This window comes from Salmo trutta, chromosome 3 (assembly GCF_901001165.1).
Source record: "Salmo trutta chromosome 3, fSalTru1.1, whole genome shotgun sequence".
Taxonomy (NCBI): Eukaryota; Metazoa; Chordata; class Actinopteri; order Salmoniformes; family Salmonidae; genus Salmo; species Salmo trutta.
Genome location: NC_042959.1, coordinates 9429924 through 9457760, shown reverse-complemented (window position 1 = coordinate 9457760; position 27837 = coordinate 9429924). Strand labels below are relative to the sequence as shown.

Here is a 27837-nt window from a genome sequence, read left to right as displayed (position 1 = left end):
TGATTAATTGTAACTTCAATGACCTGCTGTCCTCTATCCAATGTTGAACCCTGTCCGATAACCAAACACGTGTATATTCTTATTTCATCAACTGCTGTAACAATCCTGATCAGTAGGTAAGTAAATTCTCTTTGTGTCAACTTGACAATATCGATGTGAACTCAAAGCTCTCGCTTGCGTGACGCAAATAGACAGGGATCAGCGCTAAACGAGGCCACGCATTGTCTGGCCCACCCGCCCTCGGTTGCGAGCGAGCAACGTGATTGGCCCAGGCCTCGGAAAGAGTGCCCGGGGATCCAAATGTACAGGCCGCATTTATCTTAGAGTCGAAAAATAAACCCAAACAATAACAGACACAACCGAGAAAGGAGACATATCGACGATCCATTTGAAGGAGTCCATAATAAGGTAAAACATTTCGAAACGATTGAAATTGCATATCAAATATAAGACTAGGGCCCAGTCGGCCGTTACGGGCCTTCTACAGCCCGTCGAAAAACAACATGGTTGATAATGCCGCATGCGCTAGCTAACATGTTAGGCTAGCTAGCTAGCTAAAGTCCCTTCGCAATTACAAATGCATCGATAAATGTTTAGCTACTAGCAATGTTGTGAATGTACACGTCGATTGTATTTATTGTGGTATCGATCGCGTGTCACGGTGTTCATTTAGCACCAATTGTTGATGTATGAAGGTTTTATGGATTTTTAAAACACGCTATCAAACTAGCTAACCAAAATGGCGGAATCGAGGCTAACTAGCTACGGTTGTTGTGGGCGCAACGTTTTATATATAAATATACCGTAAATAACAGCCACCAAGCACTATACACACTGTTCAACGACTTATTACTGTTATATACATCCCTTTCTTTGCAGTATTGCACAACGTTGCGTTTGTGGAATTTCCCCCCAGATGTCGACATCTGCCGCAAAACGTCTGCACAACTCCGAACAAGCTTACTTAGTTCGTTATTAGCTAGCTGGCTAGCCCGATACAGATAGCCCTCTACCCCACCGCCACCCAATGAATGTGGATGTTTGCAAGTGTTAACACGAACATTTGCCAATCAGGTGGAATTAGTAACACTAACTAGTTGGTTCTTTTTTTAAAATAGCGAGTGCTCGCCAGCATGCCCTACAGTTGCATAATCCAGGCATCCATTAAATTGGGCAATGAATGGTGGGCGTGTGTGGGACAGCTCAAATCATTGCGATTGAGAAGCAGGGAAAAACAACCGTTATAGATCCGTTCTAGGTCTCTTTCGACCGTCGCATAATCGAAATATAACCGAATATCTCATTATTCAGTCATATTCCATCTGAGCTAGGACTGACTGACTCAAATGGCATCAACAAGTGTTAACTCATCAACAGTTTCCACAGTAGCACCAATTAAGTATGTGGTCATATTTTTCCAGCCATTAATTTTGTCAAGACAGACACAGCTATGCCAGTAGCTAGGATACGGCAGTTTCAGCATCCTTATCATAAAATAGCTTACACAGAGGATATCTACTGGATATGTGATGTCATCAGTTTTCCCCACACTTCCTCTTGTGTTCCCTGGATGAAAGATCAATGTTTTCAGTGGCATCTTTCTCACAGTTTGTTGTCCATTCTTTGCAGGGTTCTCTCCCCAAATGGAAGGAAGAAACACCAGCAACACATTGTTCATATTTTAGAGAGCATTGGCATCAAATGTGAAGGTAATACACACTGACAGTAATTAATATCCAGGGCCTGTCTCTGAGTAGGTGTGCTGCTCTGGGATCTGTCCATATAATATTATTCATCATGATCTAAAAGCCAAACTGATCCTAGTTCAGCACTCCTACTCTGAGATACTTTGTGAATAACGGCCCTAATCATCTGACATTCCTGAATTCACATACTGTGTAACGAGTATTGAACCTCTTGAAAGGATGTGTAGGCCTAACATGAATACTTTTATTTAAGCCTTTTTCAGATCAAAGAGATGGACCACGGCGGAGGGATCCTGGAGCTACACACACAGGAGCTAAAGATGCCTCACACCATGATCATGCAAGACTTTGGTAGGTCAATATAGCCTTGTGATAATGTATACTTTGGGTTCATTAGCCTTCACTTGATAGCCCAATGCCTCATGCAAAGTTAGATGCTGAACACACTACAGCAATGTCTTGTGTAGCTGTACCTTTTTTTTGTGCTTTTCCACTAAGAGGAAAGCCTGGAAATGCCTCAGGCCAAACCAGGGCTGCAGTGGAAAAACATTCCTGTAATAATCTTCCCTCTTACTGTTTCCCTGTGCAGTGGCAGGAATGAGGGGCCTGGCCCACATCGACGGGGATCACATTTTGGTGTCTGTGCCTGAGGGCATGCTCCTGTCTGATGTCATGACGGACGAAGGCATCCTGCTGGAGCACGGCCTGGAGGTGCAGGGCCTCGAGACTGAGGTGGAAGGCCTAGAGACGGAAGTTGAAGGCTTTGGCGCGGAGGTGGTGGAGCTAGAGACACAGATGGTCGAGGGCCTCGAGACGGAGGTGGTTGAAGGCCTGGAGGTCGAGGGCCTGGAGGCGGAGGTGGAAGTGGAGGGCCTGGAGGTGGAGGGCCTGGAGGCGGAGGTGGAAGTGGAGGGCCTGGAGGCGGAGGTGGAGGGCCTGGAGGCGGAGGTGGAGGGCCTGGAGGCGGAGGTGGAGGGCCTGGAGGCGGAGGTGGAAGTGGAGGGCCTGGAGGCGGAGGTGGAAGTGGAGGGCCTGGAGGCGGAGGTGGAAGTGGAGGGCCTGGAAGCGGAGGTGGAAGTGGAGGGCCTGGAAGCGGAGGTGGAAGTGGAGGGCCTGGAAGCGGAGGTGGAAGTGGAGGGCCTGGAAGCGGAGGTGGAAGTGGAGGGCCTCGAAGCGGAGGTGGAAGTCCTAGAGGAATATCTAGAGACTGAGGTGATTGAAGGCCCTGAAATCGGACACGAACACTTGCTGGGTTCCGACGTGGCCATCGAGGAGGCTATAGACTCTCACCATCACCATGTTCTAACCTCAGACCTCATCCAGGGCTCAGTCCATCATCACCACCACCACATGCCAGACCAGCTTTTTGTGGAGCACCAGGAGGAGGAGGACGGGTTGGAGGGCTTGGACCAGGAGGTGTCGGTGGGGGAGGAGGAGACAGTGATCCAGGCCCACGAGGAGCTGCCGGTGGACGTGGAGGCTGTCTCTCTGCAGACTGATGAGGAGGACTACCTCATGATCTCCTGTGAGTCAACTAGCCCTACAAACAGACTAATGAGGCTTGATTTTATTGAATGATTTGCTATGATCAGTGATATTAGGGCTGTCCCTTCTTTCGACCAATGGATTGGTTCGTTTTTAAACATGTATTTTTCCATATAGACACACCCTATGTGTTTTAATAAAATCATCTATGTGCATTGACAGTTTGATGCCTTAAGAGGGTGCCAGAGATCTAGACCCAACTATCCTCCCGATCCTGCTGGCTTTCTGCCATTACTCTCCTGAAGTTTCCAGTAATAGGCTACACGAGGAGTCGGCAATCTTTCTCATGTGGAATGCCAATTTATCTGACCATTTCTACCGATCTACGTGACAGTTATGGTTTTCATATTCACATTTTTATGAAAGTTTAATTGAATTAATAATGACGTCTTCATATCTCAATCATTGTCATGTGGTTAATAAAAATTCTATCCAAATCTAAATGAAAATGATACAAACCTAAAACGTTACTTCCATTGCCAACTATGTAAAAACAAATAAAAACCTTACAGCCTGCAGATAGAAAATATCCTGATTTAAAAAAAAAAATAATAATAATTAAAACAAATCCTATAATTCCCATTGGCTACACATGGCCTGTCTGCAACAAACTATCGAACTTGCAACATTGTATATCATATTCTGGGCCCTCAGTTTCCGCCAGTGAGCTCAGGACAGACACAAGGGATAAGAACCCGTGCTTGGCTTGGGCAGTAGCTCACCGGAGCTGAAAACAGGCACCTCAAGTGTTCTACCTCTTGAGCTCCTGTTCCTCTTATAGAATATTAGCTAAAACGTATTGTGGAGCTCCTGCACCTAAATATAAACAGTACCAGCACCCAAAATGAGTACCGGAACCTATTACAGTCGAGCACTGATAAGAAGCATATTTTCTGATGTTTTCACTGGATCAGAGAATCACATTTTTCCCTTTCACGCTGAGGGGTTATCAAAAGAGAGCTGGAAAGATTTTTTTTAAATACATTGAGGAACTATTGTCATTCTCAATGGATGTAAAAACTGAATTTGTTTGCTTGCTGTTTGAGGTGAAGAAAACATTACTTTGAGAAGCTCCACAGGTGGTGCTGTGTTAAGCCAATCAGAAATACTATCAGATCCCCAAATGGGCACATTTATGTCTACATTTGTGCGCATGCCAGGTAGCCTATGGGCCTACTTCCATGTGTGTGCGTCCTTACTCAACATTTGACAAGAGTGCTCCAAACAAAAGACAATGACTAATTTGACAGAACTCGTAAATTAAATTAAATGTTTTTCACAAGTGTACCAGGCATAGGTTGTGCACTCTGCAAACAACGTGTCCACATTGACACTGACAACAGGAAGACTGGAATAATATTGAATGGATTAAACAAATGACCGTAACAAACATTGTAGATTAGGAATGAAGGGTACATGTACAGTGGTGATATATGTAAAGGGGAATTGATAGACACTAACAATCAAACGCAACCAATTCACACAATGAAGTTATGAGACAATGAATGTGCGCAAATTGGCGGTAGAGAGACGAATGCCGAAGTCGGCATTTACCGTGATTTAGCCTCAGCAGAAGTCAGGGCATCCATACTTCTTGCGCTTCGCGGAGCAGTGCAGAGCTGTTGTCAAGGAAGTGAGTTTGTATTTATACAGGGTGTACCGCTTCCCCCTACCGTCAACCAATCATGTCAATGCGGAGCTATTCAGAGCCCTCTTCATTGTTACAAAATTTAGGGGGCTCATTGACTATGTGGTACAGAGCTCGATTTGGCCTTTTGGAGGCAACGCAATTGCGTCACACCTTCCATATGGAGCCTCTGACAACATTTTAGAATCAAGCATAAATTGGCTTTTAGTCTAGAGTCTAGGATGAGTTGGACCGCAGAGTGAAGGAAAAGCATCCAACAAGTGTTTAGCATATGTGGGAACTCCTTCAAGACTGTTGGAAAAGCATTCCAGGTGACTACCTCATGAAGCTGTTTGAGAGAATACCAAGAGTGTGCAAAGCTGTCATCAAGGCAAAGGGTGGCTACTTTGAAGAATCTCATGTATAAAATATTTTTATTTGTTTAACACTTTTTTGGTTACTACATGTGTTATTTCATAGTTTTGATGTCTTCACTATTATTCTACAATGTAGAGAATAGTAAAAAATAATGAAATCTTTGAGTAGGGGTGTTCAAACTTTTGTCTGGTACTGTGTGTGTGTGTGTGTGTGTGTGTGTGTGTGTGTAAATATGTGTGTGTATGTATGTATGTATATATATGTGTGTATATATATATGTGTGTGTGTATATATATGTATGTGTGTTACTGCTCGACCTAAAACCATCTCGGTCGACCAACAGCCTAATGACCAAGCGACCAGTCGCCTAATTGGGGACAGCCCTAATTTGAATCAATGTTTACAACCACTGCAAATGAATAGGCTACAATAACTCTTTTGATCATTTTTGCCTTCCATGTCCTTGGTATTGTCCTACCCTGCTGCTGGGTAAAAGCTTACTGTCATGTGTTATGTGTCCATCCAGTGGATGATGATGATGTTGTTGAGAAGCTGGACAGAGGAGACACTCCTCTAGAGATCACTACTGTAATCTTTGTGTGTGTGTGTCCGTCCATCCAGTGGATGACGTTGGTGAGAAGCTGGACAGAGGAGACACTCCTCTAGAGATCACTACTGAGGTGATGCATGACGAAGAATCCAACAAGGAGGGGTCAGAGGTCATCAAGGTCTACATCTTCAAAGCCGAGGCTGATGACGATGTGGAGATAGGTGAGTGATACTTCTATCTCGTTCAAAACAACTGGGAACTCTCCGACTTCAGTGCGTTCAAGACCACTGGGAACGCAGAAAAAAAGAGCTCCGACTGGGGAATAATCGGTTTGAACGGTCATCCAACTCGGAAACTCTGGCATCTTTCTAGAGCTCCAACTTTCTGGCCTGAAGATCGCCGACGTCATGATTTGACCTCGGTTATTTCAGAGTTCCCACTTGTCTTGAAAGCGCCATTCTTTCATCAACGAGGCCAACATTTCAAGAGCCACGTGTCAATTGAAACGTGAAGCATCATTTTCATATTCTGAATGGCATTAAACTATCTTCTAACGTGAAGTATCAGCTACATACATGGAAATGATAGTTTAGATGGTAAGTGTTCCCTGGAGGAGTAGAGAGAACATAAACTGTGTGTGACTAGCTCGGTTTCCATCCAATTGGTAACAGATTTCTATGCAAATATTCAAAAATCTACATAAGAAAATATGCGCATTTTCCCACCAGTGCTATTTCCCCAAAATTTACTTTTTGTATATAAAATCAGTGCGTGATGACATAGTGCACACAAAATGTACTTTTTCGCTTACGTTTTCATGTACTGAATAAAAACTAAAAGTTAAATGTGTTTCCATCATTTTCAACTCAACTGATTGTGACAAAACTAACTGTTGCGTTTTAAATAGCAAATGTGTCTACTCTGGTCTGGGTACAACAGCTCTCAGATACAGTGAGGGTAGGCTAGTCTACGTAACGACATTATTATGGACAACAGCCAGATGTAGATTATTTGTCAAACAGCAGTCGAGCATCATCTCACCAGAATAAGACCCTCAATATTTTATTGAAAAGAGCATCAATGTCACAGTGCACTTTCAGCACCCTGTGAAGTTCATCACAACTTATTTCATCTGTAACCTAATAAACTGCACGGTTTCCCCGTTGTATTGGGAGGACCACACAACATATCATCGTGTGACTCCCAAGTATACTTCCATATGGTTGTTATATATCAATATTTGCACATAAAGGCATTTTCTCGCGTAATTAATTTTACCGTCATACAACGATCCCACTATGTCGAATAATTGACAAATTATCTGTCAGCATCTATAAAATTGTACCAAAACTTCCTGTTTCCATCACAGCTGTCGCAACTTTGTTTTTATGTAGTATAACTTTATTTATTCAAAACAGTTGTAGTCCTATTTCTATCGTTTTTATTATATTTCACTAGACCTGCATGTTGGAGCTCGAAGCCTAAGATTTTCAATGTACCCTGCAATCACACCTGCAACCCTGTACATGTGACCATTAAACACTGTGAAACTCTACTAGCATTAAAAACTGTCTGTTGAACACTGAAACTTTACTAGCATTAAAAACTGTCTGTTGAACACTCTGAAACTCTACTAGCATTAAACTGTCTCTGTCTATTGAACACTCAAACTCTACTAGCATTAAACTGTCTATTAAACACTCAAACTCTACTAGCATTAAAAACTGTCTGTTGAACACTGAAACTCTACTAGCATTAAAAACTGTCTGTTGAACACTCTGAAACTCTACTAGCATTAAAAACTGTGTATTGAAGTGTGGTTACTGTCTTTGTCTGTAGGTGGGACCGAGGTGGTGTCTGAGAGTGACTTCCATAATGGCCACCATGCTGTGTTGGAGTCTGGGGGAGGAAGCAGACATGGCCGGGGGGAGAGGATGGTCTACATGGCTGTGAAGGACCACGCCCAGTCAGACCACGCCCAGTCAGAGGAAGATATCAGTGAGTAAACACTCTTTTTTTTAAAAAAGAACTCCCCATCTGTGAAGGCTTGTTAGTGGAACCCTTCATTTCACCTGTCCAATCATGTGATCAAACACGCCTGGATAGGTTCATTATACTTCATTTGTTTTCTCTCCAACAAATAGCTTTCACAGGTGCCGTTCAGAAGGATTTGAAGAGGACTTTGTGCAAATCAAGTGTTTGTGCATGTTCTGTACATGTCTGTGTCGCTCTGTTTTCCAGACGTGGCCGACGTGGCTGAGCAGGTGTAGGTGGTTGAGGAGGAAGGTAAGGGTTGTTACTGAATCTGTCTGTGTGTTTACAGATGTGTCAGACATGGCAGAGCAGGTGTACATGGAGGTGATTGTAGGAGAGGAGGAGACCTCTGCGGTCCAGGAGAACCAGCTAGATGACTCTCCAAACAGCAAGATGTTAGTCCCCGTCTCCTGGGCTGCTGCCTACGGTAAGAAATAAGGATTTGTTGCGTCAACTGGTTTTATATTCATTAATAACAGCATTCCTTAATCTGTATATAACAAACACACACACACACAACTATGGGCTCTATTTTTAACAAACCTAACGCAATGGTAAGCCCTGGCGGTAGCCCTGGAGGTGTGATGAATAAACAAATTGTGGCTTTTGTCGGGGCTTGGCCCCTCACTTGCCAATCGTAACATGCTCCATGGCTAAATATGTGGTTGTGTATTTACTATCTTTTATGTATTGCCTTGGAATCAACTCCAATTCCAATGTTAGTTTGTTTTATAGTTTGTTAAACAGCTTACAGAAACAAAATAACAAAATATAGACCTATCCCGTCTTTGCTGAATATGTTGGCTCGAACCTGTTTGCAGTCCACATTGTTCCAAGTAATTGCATGGCTTTAATGTGGAAATGTATACATGCAATCAGCACTACGGGGGCCTACAGTAAATTACATTAGGACTGAGCATGGACATGCCAAACGTTCTCAATAAGCATGATTCAATTAATTATTATTTTAGGCTTAAAAAGAGAGAATAATTGTAATACAATTCTAAAGAAAACAACTTGTTTTTAAATAAGCTAAATGTCTAAATACACTTACAGGCACCATAATTGCTTCCTGTGGGCATGTAATTTTTAAACCACGCAGGCTATGGTTTTACGCACATCCGAACTGTTCACAGCAGCTGGGCAAAGATCCAATGTAAAGAGAAAGGGAGGATGTCCCTTCACCCGTTATACTGCTTCCAAATATGTTTTATGTACATGTTGGAACCGTCTTACAGATCGCAGTCACACGGACGTTCTCACCGTTAAACCAGGACACTGAATCATTCTAATAAGTTTGTTTTGGTTTAATTTGATTAAAACCAAACAATCTGTTTTTCAACAACAATAAATCCATGTAAAATGGGATATTATCATAAAATATATTGAACCAGCCGAATTGCTGTTGAAGCAGCTTTCGTTATAGTAGGCTGAGGGTAAGAGTAGCCAACAGAGGGCTTGGGTTTATAAAAAAACAAATGAAACGGGAAAACATTTTGTTACAGGAAAGTAACTTCTGAATACGAGGTTGGCCGGTATTCACCGAGTTTCTCATCTCTCGTTTCACGATGGACGTTGAAACCCGTTGCCCTGAGTCTTACTATACTTATGTTGACTTTTTGGGGACCAACAGTTAATTCCCATTCAAAATCAGATATTGCCTAAGCCGGCAAAATGCCCTCATTTTTCTGAATTTAGTTGGTTTACTATTCTTGTGAGGACTTCTGGTACTCAAAAGTATAGTAAAACGTGTACACGGGCGCACACACAGACCTTTCAGGAGTAGTGCTTGTTTTAGTATTTTCTAAACCTTATTTCTCCTCCCCTGCTGTTTATATGTATACTGAACAAAAATATAAACGCAACATGTGAAGTGTTGGTCTCATGTTTCATGAGCTGAAATTAAAGATCCCAGAAATTTTCCATAGGTACAAAAAGCTTATTTCTCTCAAATTTTGTGCACAATTTTTTTACATCCCTGTTAGTGAGCGTTTCTCCTTTGCCAAGATAATCCATCCATCTGTCAGGCATGGCATATCAAGAAGCTGATTAAACAGCATGATCATTACACAAGTGCACCTTGTGCTTAGGACAATAAAATGCCACACTAGACTGTGCAGTTTTCTCACACAACACAATGCCACAGATGTCTCAAGTTTTGAGGAAGCGTGCAATTGGCATGCTTACTGCAGGAATGTCAACCAGAGTTTTTACCAGAGAATTGAATGTTAATTGCTCTACCATAAGCCACCTCCAACGTTGTTTTAGAGAATTTGACAGTACGTCTAACCGACCTCAAAACTGCAGACCACGTGTAACCACGCCAGCCAGGACCTCCACATCCGGCTTCTTCACCTGTGGATGGTCTGAAACGAGCCACCCAGACAAGCTGATGAAACGGTGGGTTTGCACAACCGAAGAATGTCTGCACAAACTGCCGGGAGTCCTACGTTATCCACCACCATCACCTCATGTTTCAGCATGATAATGCACGGCCCCATGTCGCAAGGATCTGTACACAATTCCTGAAAGCTGAAACTGTCCCAGTTCTTTCATGGCTTACATATTCTCCAGACATGTCACCCATTGAGCATGTTTGGGATGCTGTGGATTGACGTGTACGCGTGTTCCAGTTCCCGCCAATATCCAGCAACTTCTTACAGCCATTGAAGAGTGGGACAATATTCCACAGGCCACAATCAACAGCCTGATCAACTCTATGTGAAGGAGATGTGTCATGCTGCATGAGGCAGGTGGTGGTCACACCAGATACTGACTGGTTTTGTGATCCAAGGCCCTACCTTTTTGTTTTAAGGTATCTGTGATCAATAGATGCATATCTGTATTCCCAGTCATGTGAGATCCATAGATTAGGGCCTAATTAATTAACTGATTTCCTTATGAACTGTAACTCAGTAAAATCTTAGAAATTGTTTCATGTTGCGTTTTTGTTCAGTTTAAATAAGTCTTTCTCCTCCCCTTGCCAAAGCAAGTGAAATAGAAAATAAACTGAAGTGAAATAAACAATAAAATGAACAGCAAACATTACACTCACAAAAGTTTGAGGATTAGACCCATTTTAGATGTCATTATGGCTATATTCAGTGTTGTAACAATGTGCAGATTGTTAAAGTACAACAGGGAAAATGCATCTAAATATGGGGTGCCTTTGTGATGGTACTCGGTGGTATTTCACCCAGTACATATGTGACTTGATCAAATTGGGTTTGTTTTCAAATTCTTTATGGGTCTGTTATCTGAAGGAAATATGTGTCTCTAATATGGTCATACATTTGGCAGGAGGTTAGGAAGTCCAGCTCAGTTTCCACCTCATTTTGTGGGGCAGTGTGCACGTAGCCTGTCTTCTGTTGAGAGCCAGGTCTGCCTATAATAGCAAGGCTATGCTCACTGAGTCTGTACATTGTCGAGGCTTTTCTTAATTTGGGGTCAGTCACAGTGGTCAAGTATTCTGCCACTGTGTACTCTGTTTAGGGCCAAATAGCATTCTAGTTTGGTCTGTTTTTTTTTGTTAATTCTTTCCAATGTGTCAAGTAATTATCTTTGTGTTTTCTCATGATTTGGTTGGGTCTAACTGTGTTGCTGTCCTGGGGCTCTGTGGGGTCTGTTTGTGTTTGTGAACAGAGCCCCAGGACCAGCTTGTTTAGGGGACTCTTCTCCAGGTTTATCTCTCTGTAGGTGAAGGCTTTGTTATGGAAGGTTTGGGAGTCCCCTTCCTTTTAGGTGGTTGTAGAATTTAACGGCTCTTTTGTGGATTTTGATAATGAGCAGGTATCGTCCTAATTCTGCTCTGCATGCATTATTTGGTGTTTTACGTTGTACACAAAGGATATTTTTTCAGAATTCTGCATGCAGAGTCTCAATTTGGTGTTTCTCGTTTTGTGAATTATTGGCTGGTGAGCGGACCCCAGATTTCACAACCATAAAGGATAATGGGTTCTATAACTGATTCAAGTATTTTTAGCTAGATCCTAATTGGTATGTTGAATTTTATGTTCCTTTTGATGGCGTAGAAGGCCCTTCTTGTCTCTCAGATCGTTCACAGCTTTGTGGAAGTTACCTGTGGCGCTGATGTTTAGGCCGAGGTATGTATAGTTTTTTGTGTGCTCTAGGTGAACGGTGTCTAGATGGAATTTGTATTTGTGGTCCTGGCAACTGGTCCGACAGAATCTGTGCAGAAGATCTAGGTGCTGCTGTAGGCCCTCCTTGGTTGGGGACAGAAGCACCAGATCATCAGCAAACGGTAGACATTTGACTTCAGATTCTAGTAGGTTGAGGCTGGGTGTTGCAGACTGTTCTAGTGCCCTTGCCAATTTGTTGTGTGTGTGTGTGTGTTGAAGAGGGTGGGGCTTAATGTGTTTTTATATGTAGATAAGTCTGTTTCTCCTGCTGTTTAAATGTAGATAACAACAGTGTGGACGCAGTGAAGAATGGAGGGACCAGGCCATACCTTCAGATCAGAGACGGTCAGGACACCAACAGAGCCCTCAAACAGAAGATCAAGAAGAAGAAGAGGAATGGCGAGACACGGCAGTGCCAGACCGGTACAGACATTACATTATCACGGCAGTGCCAGACATTACATTATCACGGCAGTGCCAGACCGGTACAGACATTACATTATCATGGCAGTGCCAGACCGGTACAGACATTACATTATCACGGCAGTGCCAGACATTACATTATCATGGCAGTGCCAGACCGGTACAGACATTACATTATCACGGCAGTGCCAGACATTACATTATCACGGCAGTGCCAGACCGGTACAGATATTACATTATCACGGCAGTGCCAGACCGGTACAGACATTACATTATCACGGCAGTGCCAGACCGGTACAGACATTACATTATCACGGCAGTGCCAGACCGGTACAGACATTACATTATCACGGCAGTGCCAGACATTACATTATCACGGCAGTGCCAGACCGGTACAGACATTACATTATCACGGCAGTGCCAGACATTACATTATCACGGCAGTGCCAGACCGGTACAGATATTACATTATCACGGCAGTGCCAGACCGGTACAGACATTACATTATCACGGCAGTGCCAGACCGGTACAGACATTACATTATCACGGCAGTGCCAGACCGGTACAGACATTACATTATCACGGCAGTGCCAGACATTACATTATCACAGCAGTGCCAGACCGGTACAGACATTACATTATCACGGCAGTGCCAGACCGGTACAGACATTACATTATCACGGCAGTGCCAGACATTACATTATCATGGCAGTGCCAGACCGGTACAGACATTACATTATCACGGCAGTGCCAGACATTACATTATCACGGCAGTGCCAGACCGGTACAGATATTACATTATCACGGCAGTGCCAGACCGGTACAGACATTACATTATCACGGCAGTGCCAGACCGGTACAGACATTACATTATCACGGCAGTGCCAGACCGGTACAGACATTACATTATCACGGCAGTGCCAGACATTACATTATCACGGCAGTGCCAGACCGGTACAGACATTACATTATCACGGCAGTGCCAGACATTACATTATCACGGCAGTGCCAGACCGGTACAGATATTACATTATCACGGCAGTGCCAGACCGGTACAGACATTACATTATCACGGCAGTGCCAGACCGGTACAGACATTACATTATCACGGCAGTGCCAGACCGGTACAGACATTACATTATCACGGCAGTGCCAGACATTACATTATCACAGCAGTGCCAGACCGGTACAGACATTACATTATCACGGCAGTGCCAGACCGGTACAGACATTACATTATCACGGCAGTGCCAGACATTACATTATCACGGCAGTGCCAGACCGGTACAGACATTACATTATCACGGCAGTGCCAGACATTACATTATTACAGCAGTGCCAGACCGGTACAGACATTGCATTATCACGGCAGTGCCAGACCGGTACAGACATTACATTATTACAGCAGTGCCAGACGGTACAGATATTACATTATCACGGCAGTGCCAGACATTACATTATCACGGCAGTGCCAGACCGGTACAGACATTACATTATCACGGCAGTGCCAGACATTACATTATCACGGCAGTGCCAGACCGGTACAGACATTACATTATCACGGCAGTGCCAGACATTACATTATTACAGCAGTTCCAGACCGGTACAGACATTACATTATCACGGCAGTGCCAGACATTACATTATTACAGCAGTTCCAGACCGGTACAGACATTACATTATCACGACAGTTCCAGACCGGTACAGACAGACATTACATTATCCCTTCGTCTGACATGAGCTCAAAGAACATGCAACTAGTTATGTCTCCTTAATATATAAAATGATCAGAGGGTTGAAAACATGGCAGAGATTCCCTGATTCTTCCTTTTTGTTTCTTGAAATTCTGCTCTTAGACCTTGTGTGAGTTTTGATCTGCTCCTCAGTAATATACACTACATGGTCAAAAGTATGTGGACACCTGCTAGACAAACATCTCATTCCAAAATCATGGGCATTAATATGGTGTTTGTCTCCCCTTTTGCTGCTGTAACAGCCTCCACTCGTCTGGGAAGGCTTTCCACTAGATGTTGGAGCATTGCTGCGGGGACTTTCTTTCATTCAACTACGAGCATTGGTGAGGTCGGGCACTGATGCTGGGCGATTAGGCCTGGCTCTAAGTCGGCGTTCCAATTCATTCCAAAGGTGTTCGATGGGGTTGAGGTCAGGGCTCTGTGCAGGCCAGACACGTTCTTCCACACTGATCTCGACAAACCATTTCTGTATGGACCTCGTTTGTGCACGGCGGAAGGTAGCGTTCTCGGGTTGGTAGCGTTCTCGGGTTGGTAGCGTTCTCGGGTTGGTAGCGTTCTCGGGTTGGTAGCGTTCTCGGGTTGGTAGCGTTCTCGGGTTGGTAGCGTTCTCGGGTTGGTAGCGTTCTCCTGGCATCCACCAAATTTGTTTGTTGGACTGCCAGATGATGAAGCGTGATTCATCACTCCAGAGAACGTGTTTCCACTGCTCCAGAGTCCATTGGCGGTGAGGTGTACACCGCTCCGATGCTTGTCATTGCGCATGGTGATCTTAGGCTTGTGTGTGGCCGCTCGGCCATGGAAACCCATTTCATGAAGCTACCAACGAACAGTTCTTGTGCTGACGCGCTTCGAGGCATTTTTTTATTTTGTATAATGTTTTTCACCTTTTTTTAACCAGGTAGGCCAGTTGAGAACAAGTTCTAATTTACAACTGCAACCTGGCCAAGATAAAGCAAAGCAGTGCAACAAAAACAACACAGAGTTACACATGGGATAAACAAACGTACAGTCAATAACACAATATACTTTTTTTCTATGTACAGTGTGTACAAATGTAGTAAGATTAGGGAGGTAAGGCAATAAATAGGGGCGAAGTAGTTACAATTTAGCATTAACACTGGAGTGATAGATGTGCAAGTAGAGATACAAAACAATTATTTATAACAGTATGGGGATGAGGTAGTTTGGTGTGCCATTTACAGATGGGCTGTGTACAGGTACATCGGTAAGCTGCTCTGACAGCTGATGCTTAAAGATAGAGAGTGAGATGTAAGTCTCCAGCTTCAGTGATTTATTTTTTATTAAAAAAAATTGCAATTTGTTCCAGTCATTAGCAGCAGAGAACTGGAAGGAAAGGCGGCCAAAGGAGGTGTTGGCTTTGGGGGTGACCAGTGCGATATACCTGCTGGAGCTCGTACTACGGGTAGGTGTTGCTATGGTGACCAATGAGCTGAGATAAGACGGGGCTTTACCTAGCAAAGACTTATAGATGACCTGGAGCCAGTGGGCTTGGCGACGAATATGTAGCGAGGGCCAGCCACCGACAGCATACAGATCGCAGTGGTGGGTAGTAAATGGGGCTTTGGTGACAAAACGGATGGCACTGTGATAGACTGCATTCAATTTGCTGAGTAGAGTGTTGGAGGCTATTTTGTAAATTACATAGCCAAAGTCAAGGATCGGTAGGATGGTCAGTTTTACGAGGGTATGTTTGGCAGCATGAGTGAATGATGCTTAGTTGCGGAATAGGAAGCCGATTCTAGATTTAATTTTGGATTGGAGATGCTTAATGTGAGTCTGGAAGGAGAGTTTACAGTTTAACCAGACACCTAGGTATTTGTAGTTGTCCACATATTCTAAGTCAGAAGCGTCCAGAGTAGTGATGCTAGTCGGGCGGGCGGGTGCGGGCAGCAATCGGTTGAAGAGCATGCATTTAGTTTTACTTGCATTTAAAAGCAGTTGGAGGCCACGGAAGGAGTGTTGTATGGCATTGAGGCTTGTTTGGAGGTTAGTTAACACAGTGTCCAAAGAAGGGCCAGATGTATACAGAATGGTGTCGTCTGCATAGAGGTGGATCAGAGAATCACCAGCAGCAAGAGCGACATCATTGAATAATACAGAGAAAAGAGTCGGCCGAGAATTGAACCCTGTGGCACCCCCATAGAGACTGCCAGAGGTCCGGACAACGATTTGACACACTGAACTCCGTCTGAGAAGTAGTTGGTGAACCAGGCAAGGCAGTCGTTTGAGAAACCAAGGCTATTGAGTCTGCCGATAAGATTGCGGTGATTGACAGAGTCGTAGCCTTGGCCAGGTCGATGAAGACGGCTGCACAGCACTGTCTTTTATCGATGGCGGTTATGATATCGTTTAGGACCTTGAGCGTGGCTGACGTGCACCCATGACCAGCAGGGAAACCAGATTGCATAGTGAAGAAGGTACGGTGGGATTCGAAATGGTCGGTGATCTGTTTGTTAACTTGGCTTTCGAAGACTTTAGAAGGGCAGGATGGATATAGGTCTATAACATTTTGGGTCTAGAGTGTCTCTCCCTTTGAAGAGGGGGATGACCGCTGCAGCTTTCCAATCTTTGGGGATCTCAGACGATATGAGAGGTTGAACAGGCTAGTAATTGGGGTTGCAACAATTTCGGGGGATCATTTTAGAAAGAGAGGGTCCAGATTGTCATGCCCAGCTGATTTGTAGGGATCCAGATTTTGCAGCTCTTTCAGAACATCAGCTTTCTGGATTTGTGTGAAGGAGAAGCGGGGGGGACTTGGGCAAGTTTCTGTGGGGGGTGCAGAGCAGTTGGCCGGGGTAGGGGTAGCCAGGTGGAAAGCATGGCCAGCCGTAGAAAAATGCTTATTGAAATGATCGATTATCGTGGCTTTATCGGTGGTGACAGTGTTTCCTAGCCTCAGTGCAGTGGGCAGCTGGGAGGAGGTGCTCTTGTTCTCCATGGACTTTACAATGTCCCAAAACTTTTTGGAATTAGTGCTACAGGATGCAAATTTCTGTTTGAAAAAACTAGCCTTAGCTTTCCTAACTGACTGTGTATATTGGTTCCTGACTTCCCTGAAAAGTTGCATATTGCGGATGCTATTCGATGCTAATGCAGTATGCCACAGGATGTTTTTGTGCTGGTCAAGGGCAGTCAAGTCTGGGGTGAACCAAGGGCTATATCTGTTCTTAGTTCTACATTCTGCACTTTTAAAGAGCAACCAGGCATCCTCTACTGACGGGAAGAGGTCAATATCCTTCCAGGATACCCGGGCCAGCTTGATTAGAAATGCCTGCTCGCTGAAGTGTTTTAGGGAGTGTTTGACAGTGATGAGAGGTGGTCGTTTGACTGTGGACCTCTTACGGATGCAGGCAATGAGGCAGTGATCGCTGAGATCCTGGTTGAAAACAACAGAGATGTATTTAGAGGGCAAGTTGGTCAGGATGATATCTATGAGGGTGCCCATGGTTATGGATTTTGGGTTGCACCTGGTAGGTTCCTTGATAATTTGTGTGAGATTGAGGGCATCTAGTTTAGATTGTAGGACAGCCGGGGTGTTAAGCATACATATCCCAGTTTAGGTCACCTAACAGAACAAACTCTGAAGATAGATGGGGGGCAATCAATTCACATATGGTGTCCAGGGCACAGCTTGGAGCTGAGGGGGGTCTATAACAGGCGGCAACAGTGAGAGACTTATTTCTGGAAAGGTGGATTTTTAAAAGTAGAAGCTCGAATTGTTTTGGCACAGACCTGGATTGTAAGACAGAACTCTGCAGGCTATCTCTGCAGTAGATTGCAACTCCGCCCCCTTTGGCAGTTCTATCTTGTTGGAAAATGTTGTAGTTGGGGATGGAAATTTCAGATTTTTTTTTGTGGCCTTCCTAAGCCAGGATTCAGACACAGCTAGGACATCAGGGTTGGCGGAGTGTGCTAAAGCAGTGAATAAAACAAACTTGGGGAGGAGGCTTCTGATAACATTCGAGGTCGACTGATTATGATTTTTCAACGCCGATACCGATTTATTGGAGGACCAAAAAAAGCTGATTATTTTGATTTTTGATTTTTTGTAATAATGACAATTACAACAATACTGAATGAACACTTATTTTAACTTAATATAATACATCAATAAAATCAATTTAGCCTCAAATAAATAATGAAACATGTTCAATTTGGTTTAAATAATGCAAAAACAAAGTGTTGGAGAAGAAAGTAAAAGTTCAATATGTGCCATGTAAAAAAAAAGCTAACGTTTAAGTTCCTTGCTCAGAACATGAGAACATATGAAAGCTGGTGGTTCCTTTTAAAATGAGTCTTCAATATAGCTAGCCATTTCACATCGGTTACACCAGCCTAATCTTGGGAGTTGACAGGCTTGAAATCATAAACAGCGCAATGCATTGCGAAGGGCTGCTGGCAAACGCCCGAAAGTGCTGTTTGAATGAACGCTTACGAGCCTGCTGCTGCCTACCATCGCTCAATCAGACTGCTCTATCAAATCATAGACTTAATTATAACATAATAACACACAGAAATACGAGCCTTTGATCATTAATATGGTCGAATCCGGAAACTATCATCTCGAAAACAAAACGGTTCCGTATTTCACTGACGTAAACTCTCCTGTCAGTGAAATACGGACCCGTCTATTATTTATCTAAAGGGTGGCATCCATAAGTCTAAATATTCCTGTTACATTGCACAACCTTCAATGTTATGTCATAATTACGTAAAATTCTGTTGCATATACCCTGACTCTGCGTGCAATGAACGCAAAATGACACAATTTCACCTGGTTAATATTGCCTGCTAACCTGGATTTCTTTTAGCTAAATATGCAGGTTTAAAAATATATACTTCTGGGTATTGATTTTAAGAAAGGCATTGATGTTTATGGTTTAGGTACAGTCGTGCAACGATTGTGCTTTTTTCGCAAATGCGCTTTTGTTAAATCATCCCCGTTTGGCGAAGTCAGCTGTCTTTGTTAGGAAGAAATAGTCTTCACAGTTCGCAACGAGCCAGGCAGCCCAAACTGCTGCATATACCCTGACTGTTTGCAGAGAAGTGACACATTTTCCCTAGTTAAAAGAAATTAATGTTAGCAGGCAATATTAACTAAATATGCAGGTTTAAAAATATATACTTGTGTATTGATTTTAAGAAAGGCATTGATGTTTATGGTTGGAGCAACGTGTACCTAAGCGATTATATGCAACGCAGGACAGGCTAGATAAACTAGTAATATCATCAACCATGTGTAGTTAACTAGTGATTATGATTGATTGATTGTTTTTTTATAAGATAAGTTTAATGCTAGCTAGCAACTTATCTTGGCTTCTTACTGCATTCGCGTAACAGGCAGGCTCCTCGTGGAGTGCAATGTAAAGCAGGTGGTTAGAGCGTTGGACTAGTTAACCGTAAGGTTGCAAGATTGAATCCCCGAGCTGACAAGGTAAAAATCTGTCGCTCTGCCCCTGAACAAGGCAGTTAACCCACCGTTCCTAGGCCGTCATTGAAAATAAGAATGTGTTCTTAACTCACTTGCCTAGTTAAATAAAGGTTAAAAAAAATAAATACGATTTCCGATTGTTACGAAAACTTGAATTCGGCCCTAATTAATCGGCCATTCCAATTAATCGGCCGACTTCTAGTTAACCTCTCTAGGGTATGTGGGACGAAATCGTCCCACCTAGTCAACAGCCAGTGGAATCGAGTGGCGCGATATTCAAATACCTTAGAAATGCTATTACTTCAATTTATCAAACATATGACTATTTTACACCATTTTAAAGACAAGACTCTCATTAATCTAACCACATTGTCCGATTTCAAAAAGGCTTTACAACGAAAGCAAAACATTAGATTATGTCAGGAGAGTACCCAGCCAGAAATAATCACACACCCATTTTTCAAGCTAGCATATAATGTCACCAAAACCACAGCTAAATGCAGCACTAACCTTTGATGATCTTCATCAGATGACACTCCTAGGACATTATGTTATACAATACATGCATGTTTTGTTCAATCAAGTTCATATTTATATCAAAAACCAGCTTTTTACATTAGCATGTGATGTTCAGAACTAGCATACCCACCGCAAACTTCTGGTGAATTTACTAAATTACTCACGATAAACGTTCACAAAAAACATAACAATTATTTTAAGAATTATAGATACAGAACTCCTTTGCAATCGCGGTGTCAGATTTTAAAATAGCTTTTCGGCAAAAGCACATTTTGCAATATTCTGAGTAGATGGCTCGCCATCACGGGCTAGCTAATTTGACACCCACCAAGTTTGGCGTTCACTAAACTCAGAATTACTATAAGAAAAATTGGATTACCTTTGCTGTTCTTCGTCAGAATGCACTCCCAGGACTTCTACTTCATCCACAAATGTTGTTTTGGTTCAAAATAATCCATAGTTATGTTCAAATATCCTCTGTTTTGTTCTTGCGTTCAAGACACTATCCGAACGATGACGCCCAGACGCATGTCGTGACAAAAAAATTCAAAATATACCATTACCATACTTCGAAGCATGTCAAACGCTGTTTAAAATCCATTTTTATGCGATTTTTCTCGTAAAATAGCGATAATATTCCGACCGGGAGACGTCTTTTTCGTTCAAAGACTGAAAATGTAAAATGGACTCTTCATGCGTGCGCCCGTGTCATTGTTCTCAGATCGACCACTATCCAAATGCGCTACTGTTTTTCAGCCAGAGGCTGCAAAGTCATCATTCAACATTCTGGCGCCTTCTGAGAGCCTATGGGAGCCTTAGAAAATGTCACGTTACAGCCGAGATCCTCTGTTTTCGATAAAGATGGTATAGAAGGCCAAGAAATGGTCAGAGAGGGAACTTCCTGTACAGAATCTTCTCAGGTTTTGGCCTGCCATATGAGTTCTGTTATACACAGACACCATTCAAACAGTTTTTGAAACTTTAGGGTGTTTTCTATCCAAATCAAACAATTATATGCATATTCTAGTTTCTGGGCAGTAGTAATAATCAGATTAAATCGGGTACGTTTTTTATCCGGATGTGAAAATACTGCCCCCTACCCTAGAGAGGTTAACATGCATGAAACGAAGGCTTTTACGGTTACAGAAGTCAACAAATGAGAGCTGGGGGCTACAGGGCCTGGGTTAACCTCAACATCACCAGAGGAACAGAGGAGGAGTAGGATAAGGGTACGGCTAAAGGCTATAAGAACTGGTCGTCTAGTGCGTTGGGGACAGATAATAAAAGGAGCAGATTTCTGGCCGTGGTAGAATAGATTTAGGGCATGATGTGCAGACAAGGGTATGGTAGGATATGAGTACAGTGGAGGTTAACCTAGGCATTGAGTGGTGATGAGAGCGGTTGCGTCTCTGGAGGCACCAGTTAAGCCATTTGAGGTCTCCGCATGTATGGAGGGTGCCACAAAAGAGCTATCTAAGGCATTTAGGGCGTGGCTGGGTGCTCTACTGTGAAATAAAACAATAATAACTAACCTAAACAGCAGTAGACAAGGCATATTGACTTTGGGGAGAGGCATGTGTAGCCGAGTGATCATAGGGTCCAATGAGCAGCAATAGGTGAGTCAGGGAGTCGATACTACGCTAGGCGAACTGGAGGCACGGCGATTCAGAAGGCTAGCAGGCCATAGCCAGTGGATGGGTCTTCGGCGACGTTGCAATGGAGAAGCCTGTTGAAACCATCTTGGACGATTATGTCGGCAGACCAGTCGTGATGGATCGGCGGGGCTCCGTGTCGGCAATAAAGGGTCCAGGCCAATTGGCAAAAGAGGTATTGTAGCCCAAGAACTAGCTGGTAGACCTCTACGACTAGCCGGGAGATGGGCCTAGCTCAAGGCTAACTGGTGCTTGCTTCGGGACCGAGGCGCTAGCCAGGAGTAGCCACTCGGATTGCAGCTAGTTAGCTGTGATGATCCGGTGTAAAGGTCCTGAGCTTGCTGTAGGAATCCGGAGATGGGGTAGAGAAAAAGCAGTCCGATATGCTCTGGGTTGATATTGCGCTGTGCAGACTGGCAGGTATTGACCAAGCTGAGGCTGGCTGGTGTCCGAGTTAACGGTGAGGACCTCTAGCAGTGGCTAACTGACTACTAGCTAGTTAGCTGGCTAGCTTCTGAGGGGGGTTCCGGCTCTAAAGTATAAAAATAGCAGATCCGTACCACATTGGGTGAGGAGGGTTATAGGAGAGTATATTCTGTCCGTAGATGGAAAGTGAGATTAAAATATAGGAAAAAACTAGGAAAACAACTATATACACGTGACAAGACAAAACACACGTCCGACTGCTACGCCATCTTGGAACATACATTTTGGAACTCTGTAGTGTTGCAACCGAGGACAGACACATTTTTTTTTGCGTTTCAGCACTCGGCGGTCCCATTCTGTGAGCTTGTGTGGCCTACCACTTCGCTACTGAGCCATTGTTGCCCCTAAATGTTTCCATTTCACAATAACCTCACTTCCAGTTGACCAGGGCAGCTCTAGCAGGACGAAATTACTTGTCGCAAAGGTGGCATCCTACGATGGTGCCACGTGGAAAGTCACTGAGCTCTTCAATAAGGTTGTTCTACTGCGAATGTTTGTCTATGGAGATTGCTTGGCTGTGTGCTCGAATTTATACACCTGTCAGCAATGGGTGTGGCTGAAATAGACGAATCCACTAATTTGAAGTGGTGTCCACATACCTTTGGCCATGTTGTGCATCTCTGCTCTTTGTCTGTCTGGTCAGCTGTGGTCATACGTTCTTAATTGGCTCACCTGGATAATTAAAGGCTAAATAGATTTCCCCTCTGTCTCCTCTCAGCTTTGATCATCGGTCCAGACGGCATGCCCCTGACTGTCTACCCCTGTCACATCTGTGGTAAGAAGTTCAGGTCACAAGGCTTCCTCAAGTGCCACATGAAGAACCATCCTGACCACCACGTTAAGAAGTACCAGTGTACCGACTGTGACTTCACCACCAACAAGAAGGTCTCTGTCGTCTCTCATATCTCTGATGTTCCCGTCATTGGACTTTTCCTGTTATTACTCTCCTCTTTTCTTCTCCCCTTTATTCTGTCTATTATTTTATGTTATTTAAGAAATAATGCCTGAGAACCCAGGAATTATCAGACAAGGGTTGTTCTGAGGCCCAAGGCGAAGTCAAGGGCCAGGATTCTGCCTCGGAGGGAGTTGTCCCACGATAATTCCCGGGTTCGAGGGCGTTATAACTTTTTGTAAAATGGTTGCAAACATATATTTATTCATTAAAATATGAAGGACATTTTAGAATTAAAAACATTATTTTAACGAGTACATTTTGTTTTTGTATTCTGAAGTTTCTACCCAAGTGTACTGGTCATTAGTTATTTTCTCATGTTTTGACCCTGTCGTTAATGCTAATCATTCTATTCATTCGATGTTGCTGTGCCATTTGACCTTGCTATGCTAAACAAATCATTGGCATGTAGCTAGCTAGCAGAGAGTCAATGACGATGATGAGAGACAAGCACTTCAATAAATAATGATTCAATAAATGACAAATAGAATTCATGGATTTCTGAGTGTTTCCGGTTTCCATGGTGAATTATTAGTTTCAGGTTCATTCTTGGGCTAGCTAGCCTATTGGCAGGGGAGAAACCCCCCAACTGTTGCAAACCAAATAGTAGCATGGGAAAAATTGTGTGCTGTTTTTTTCCCCAGAGGGAAATTAAATTGATGAATTTCCTGCCTGGTCTGCTGGACAGTGGAATTATGAGATTAATAGGTCATGGTATTTTGCGTGAGTTGTTGTCCCATAACTCCTCCATATCAACCAATCAGGATCCATACAACCTGTTTTAAAATATACGTTGTAACTCCTCCCTCTTAAGTGTGTTGCTCTTGTGACATGTCTGTAAAATGCACTACAAATATATTCTGTTTTGTTTTTGAAGGTCAACTTCCACAACCACCTGGAGTCCCACAAGCTACTGGTCCATCGCAGTGACAGAGACAGAACCTCTTCCCCAGACTACCCAGAATACAACAGGACCACCCCAGAGTACCCAGAATACAACAGGACCACCACAGACTACCCAGAATACAACAGGACCACCCCAGAGTACACAGAGTACACCCGGCGTTACCATGAAGACAGCCAGCTAGGGTCTAACAAGCTGATCCTGAGGGACAAGGAGTCCAAACTGCACCACTGTAAGTACTGTGACTATGAGACTGCAGAGCAGGGGCTCCTTAACCGCCACCTATTGGCCGTTCACAGTAGGAACTTCGCCCACGTGTGCGTGGAGTGCGCTAAAGGCTTCCGTCACCCGTCAGAGCTCAAGAAGCACATGCGGACACACACGGGCGAGAAGCCGTACTGCTGCCCGCACTGTGACTTTCGCTGTGCAGACCAGTCCAACCTAAAGACTCACATCAAGAGCAAGCACGGTGCCGACCTGCCTTTTAAGTGTGGCCACTGCCCCCAGGCCTACGCAGACGAGGGGGAGCTGCAGCGGCACACAGAGATGGTGCAGGGCCACAAGACCCACCAGTGTCCCCACTGTGAACACAAGAGCACCAACTCCTCTGATCTAAAACGACACATTATATCTGTTCACACCAAAGACTTCCCTCACCAGTGTGACGTGTGTGAGAAGGGCTTCCACCGGCCCTCTGAGCTGAAGAAACACTCAGAGACGCACAAGGGCAGCAAGGTGCACCAGTGCAGGCACTGTAACTTCACGACCTCTGACCCTTTCACCCTCAGCAGACACATCCTGTCCGTTCACACCAAGGACCTCCCCTTTAAGTGTAAACGCTGCCGGCGAGGGTTCCGCCAGTCCACGGAGCTGAAGAAACACATGAAGACCCACAGCGGGAGGAAGGTGTATCAGTGTCAGTACTGCGAGTACAACAGCCCGGACGCTTCAGGATTCAAACGCCACGTGATCTCCATCCACACCAAGGAATACCCCCACTGCTGTGACTACTGTTGTAAAGGCTTCAGAAGGCCCTCGGAGAAGAGCCAGCACATAGCCAGGCATCACAAAGATATGCTGATGGAACGTTGCTAATACGATGTTGACACAACGTTATCCGGACAGACAGACTGACACACTCACTCCTTAGTCTATGTAGACCTTTTTCACACGATGAAGGGGGAACACATTTAGGCTGTTGACAAAGATGGAATGGTACATTTAGACTGCTAGCGATGATAACATTCTGACTGACTGCTTCTCTTTTTCTACTGGTTGTATAGAGTAGGATAGGTCTCACCAGGCCCCTCCCCCCATTTCCTCTCCCCCAGGAGTAATCAAACTAAGCATGTGGTGGAAGTTGGTGAAGTTTAAAACCAGTGTATATGTTGTCAGTGGGGCGCCTGTCACTCTTCCTGTATTTATTTATCTGCAGAGAGAAGATTCACCCTATGATGAACATTTTTTTTCAGGGTCTCAAAATATGTCTGTGTGTACCTGTTGAATCTCTGGGAGAAAGAAATGGACAGAAGGACATAGTCCTCTAATACAGGAAGTGGTTATTTGAGAACGTCATTCAGGCCTGTTCTTCTCTCTATCTCACCAGACTGTATCTGGATCAAACTAGTGGATCAAACTAGTGGATCAAACTAGTGGATCAAACTAGTGGATCAAACTAGTGGATCAAACTAGTGCATACTGGAGAGCTGCAATGCTCTGCTACCGACTAGTATCTTCAAACCTGGGTTCAAATCATTTTTGAAATATTTCTTATACGTTTAGCATTTCCTTTATCCTGCCTAGAGTGGACTTTTGCGAAGCGGTTGGTTCCGTTGTGCCAGGCAAGCCCAGCGAAGGTGTTTGAAATGATTACAAATAGTTTTTGAACCCAGGTGTAAGTATCCTCTCCAATAACTTGGTTTATACCCTCTAATTCGGTTTGTTTTAAAGGCAATCTGAATCACAATCATGTCATTATGAGCCTGTGGGCCCTGTTTGGGTGGTCCACCTGTGAGGTCAGAGTGGAACAATGTTTACACAAGCACCTTAACCTACGAGCTACGAAACCAACTCATTTTTTAAAAACAAATAGAACTTTGTTTTGTTTCTTAACAGTGCCAATTTATTATTAATTAAACTTGTTTCATGTTTTGGTGTTTTGTTTGGACAGATGGTTCTGTATGTTTGGTAAAAAACTTCAGCAGTTGTCACCACCATTTTTTGACCTTGTGAATGCCACTGTAAGTTGTGTATATGATGTGTATGTGTCATCACATAGAACACAGATGTGGTCACACACAAGCCAACCATCTGATGGTCATGTCTTATGTTCTGTTTCTTCTCATGCACTGAGCTCTGCTAAAACAGACATCTGAAAAGTAAAGTGATTTTAAGTCTCAAACATATGCCGTGTAAAGAGATTGTGTGTTTGAGTCAGTAGAAAGCACTTTAACTATTATTTTGTTAATTTTACATGTACGCAAAGGGTGTATAATGTATATTCCCTGAATGAGACAATATGAGTGTTGGAAAAGAGTTGTGGGTATTTCAGGGCCTGTAGTGGGACGGTAGTGACCAGTATTCATCCAAATGTATTATCAATAGAAAGCTGTCTAATGAACTCTTCTGTTTTGATATCTGATAGGTAATTAGTTGGTCTTTCTGTTGAGATTTCTGCTCACTGGTGTCCAGCAACCCCACAGTCACTTGGCTACACACACCTTTACTACAATGGTGGAGAGATTGTCTTTGGAGTCTTAAAGTATGCACATAGTAGGCTGGCCATGAAATGAATTGTGTTAAAAAAAAAATGTATGCATTTTCTTGTACTTTTTGTTGTTGTCTGATTTGTTCAGAAACTACTGGTGAGGAGCAACCAAAATAAACGATTATCTTTTTAGTTTTTGCTGTCCTTTTTGGGGGGCATTTAGAGCCTCAAAGGCTCTAGTGAGTAGTGCACGACTAGGTAATAGAATGTCTTCTCTTGCTCAATCATCACCACAAGATGGCGGTCTAACTCATGGAAATGTAGGAAAATTCAAATGTTATTTCAAGCTTCACCGATAAGGTATTACTCAGTTGAATAGTATGACAACTAACATACATGATCATATAAATACCTAGTAATTAACTTAGGTCAAGAGTAGGTTACCATTTTGAAAATGGGGAAGGAGTACTTTTCCAATATATGTCCCAAATGGCACCCTATTCCCCATATAGTGCACTACTTTTGACTAGAGCTCTAAGGGCCTTGTTAAAAAGTAGTGCACTACATGGGGAATATGGTTCCATTTGGGACAGACTTTATATGTGACGCTACCATGCTGCTCCTTCTAAGAGACAGAACTTATCGAACTGTGATGAAGTGATGTCCGCACTTCTGTGCTTCTCTCCTTCCATACATCAGGATTGATTCTCCAGGCAAGACTGTTTAAATGAACCCTGAGACAGAGCGCTCACCCTGGCTTGTATTCCAAAAGGCACCATATTCCCTACATAGTGCACTTACGTGTTGACCAGAGCCCTATGGGTTGTATAGGGAACACGTTGCCTTTTGGGATGCTCACACTGACTGTATGTCCACTGGTAGAAATGAACCCAGACGGAGAGGATGGACGCTGGGGGGCGTTAGTCCTGTAGTTGAGAAGATGAAGGCTGGGCTTCAAGTAGGCCAGCCTAATTAATATTAGAAGGGATGCTCTTGGCTGCATCAAGTA

At 43.6% G+C, this 27837-nt stretch overlaps 1 protein-coding gene across 1 annotated transcript; it reads left to right on the top strand.

Moving 5' to 3' along the window:
- Positions 1–57: 57 nt before the first annotated feature.
- Positions 58–27020, top strand: LOC115163928 (zinc finger protein 711). The gene is made up of 10 exons (XM_029716124.1): positions 58–408; positions 1630–1709; positions 1960–2057; positions 2296–3231; positions 5878–6027; positions 7646–7804; positions 8130–8267; positions 12262–12402; positions 22984–23150; positions 24095–27020. Exons 3-10 carry the CDS (start codon positions 1979–1981, stop codon positions 25214–25216), a joined length of 2892 nt encoding a protein of 963 aa, XP_029571984.1. The 5' UTR covers positions 58–408; positions 1630–1709; positions 1960–1978; the 3' UTR covers positions 25217–27020.
- Positions 27021–27837: the final 817 nt, after the last annotated feature.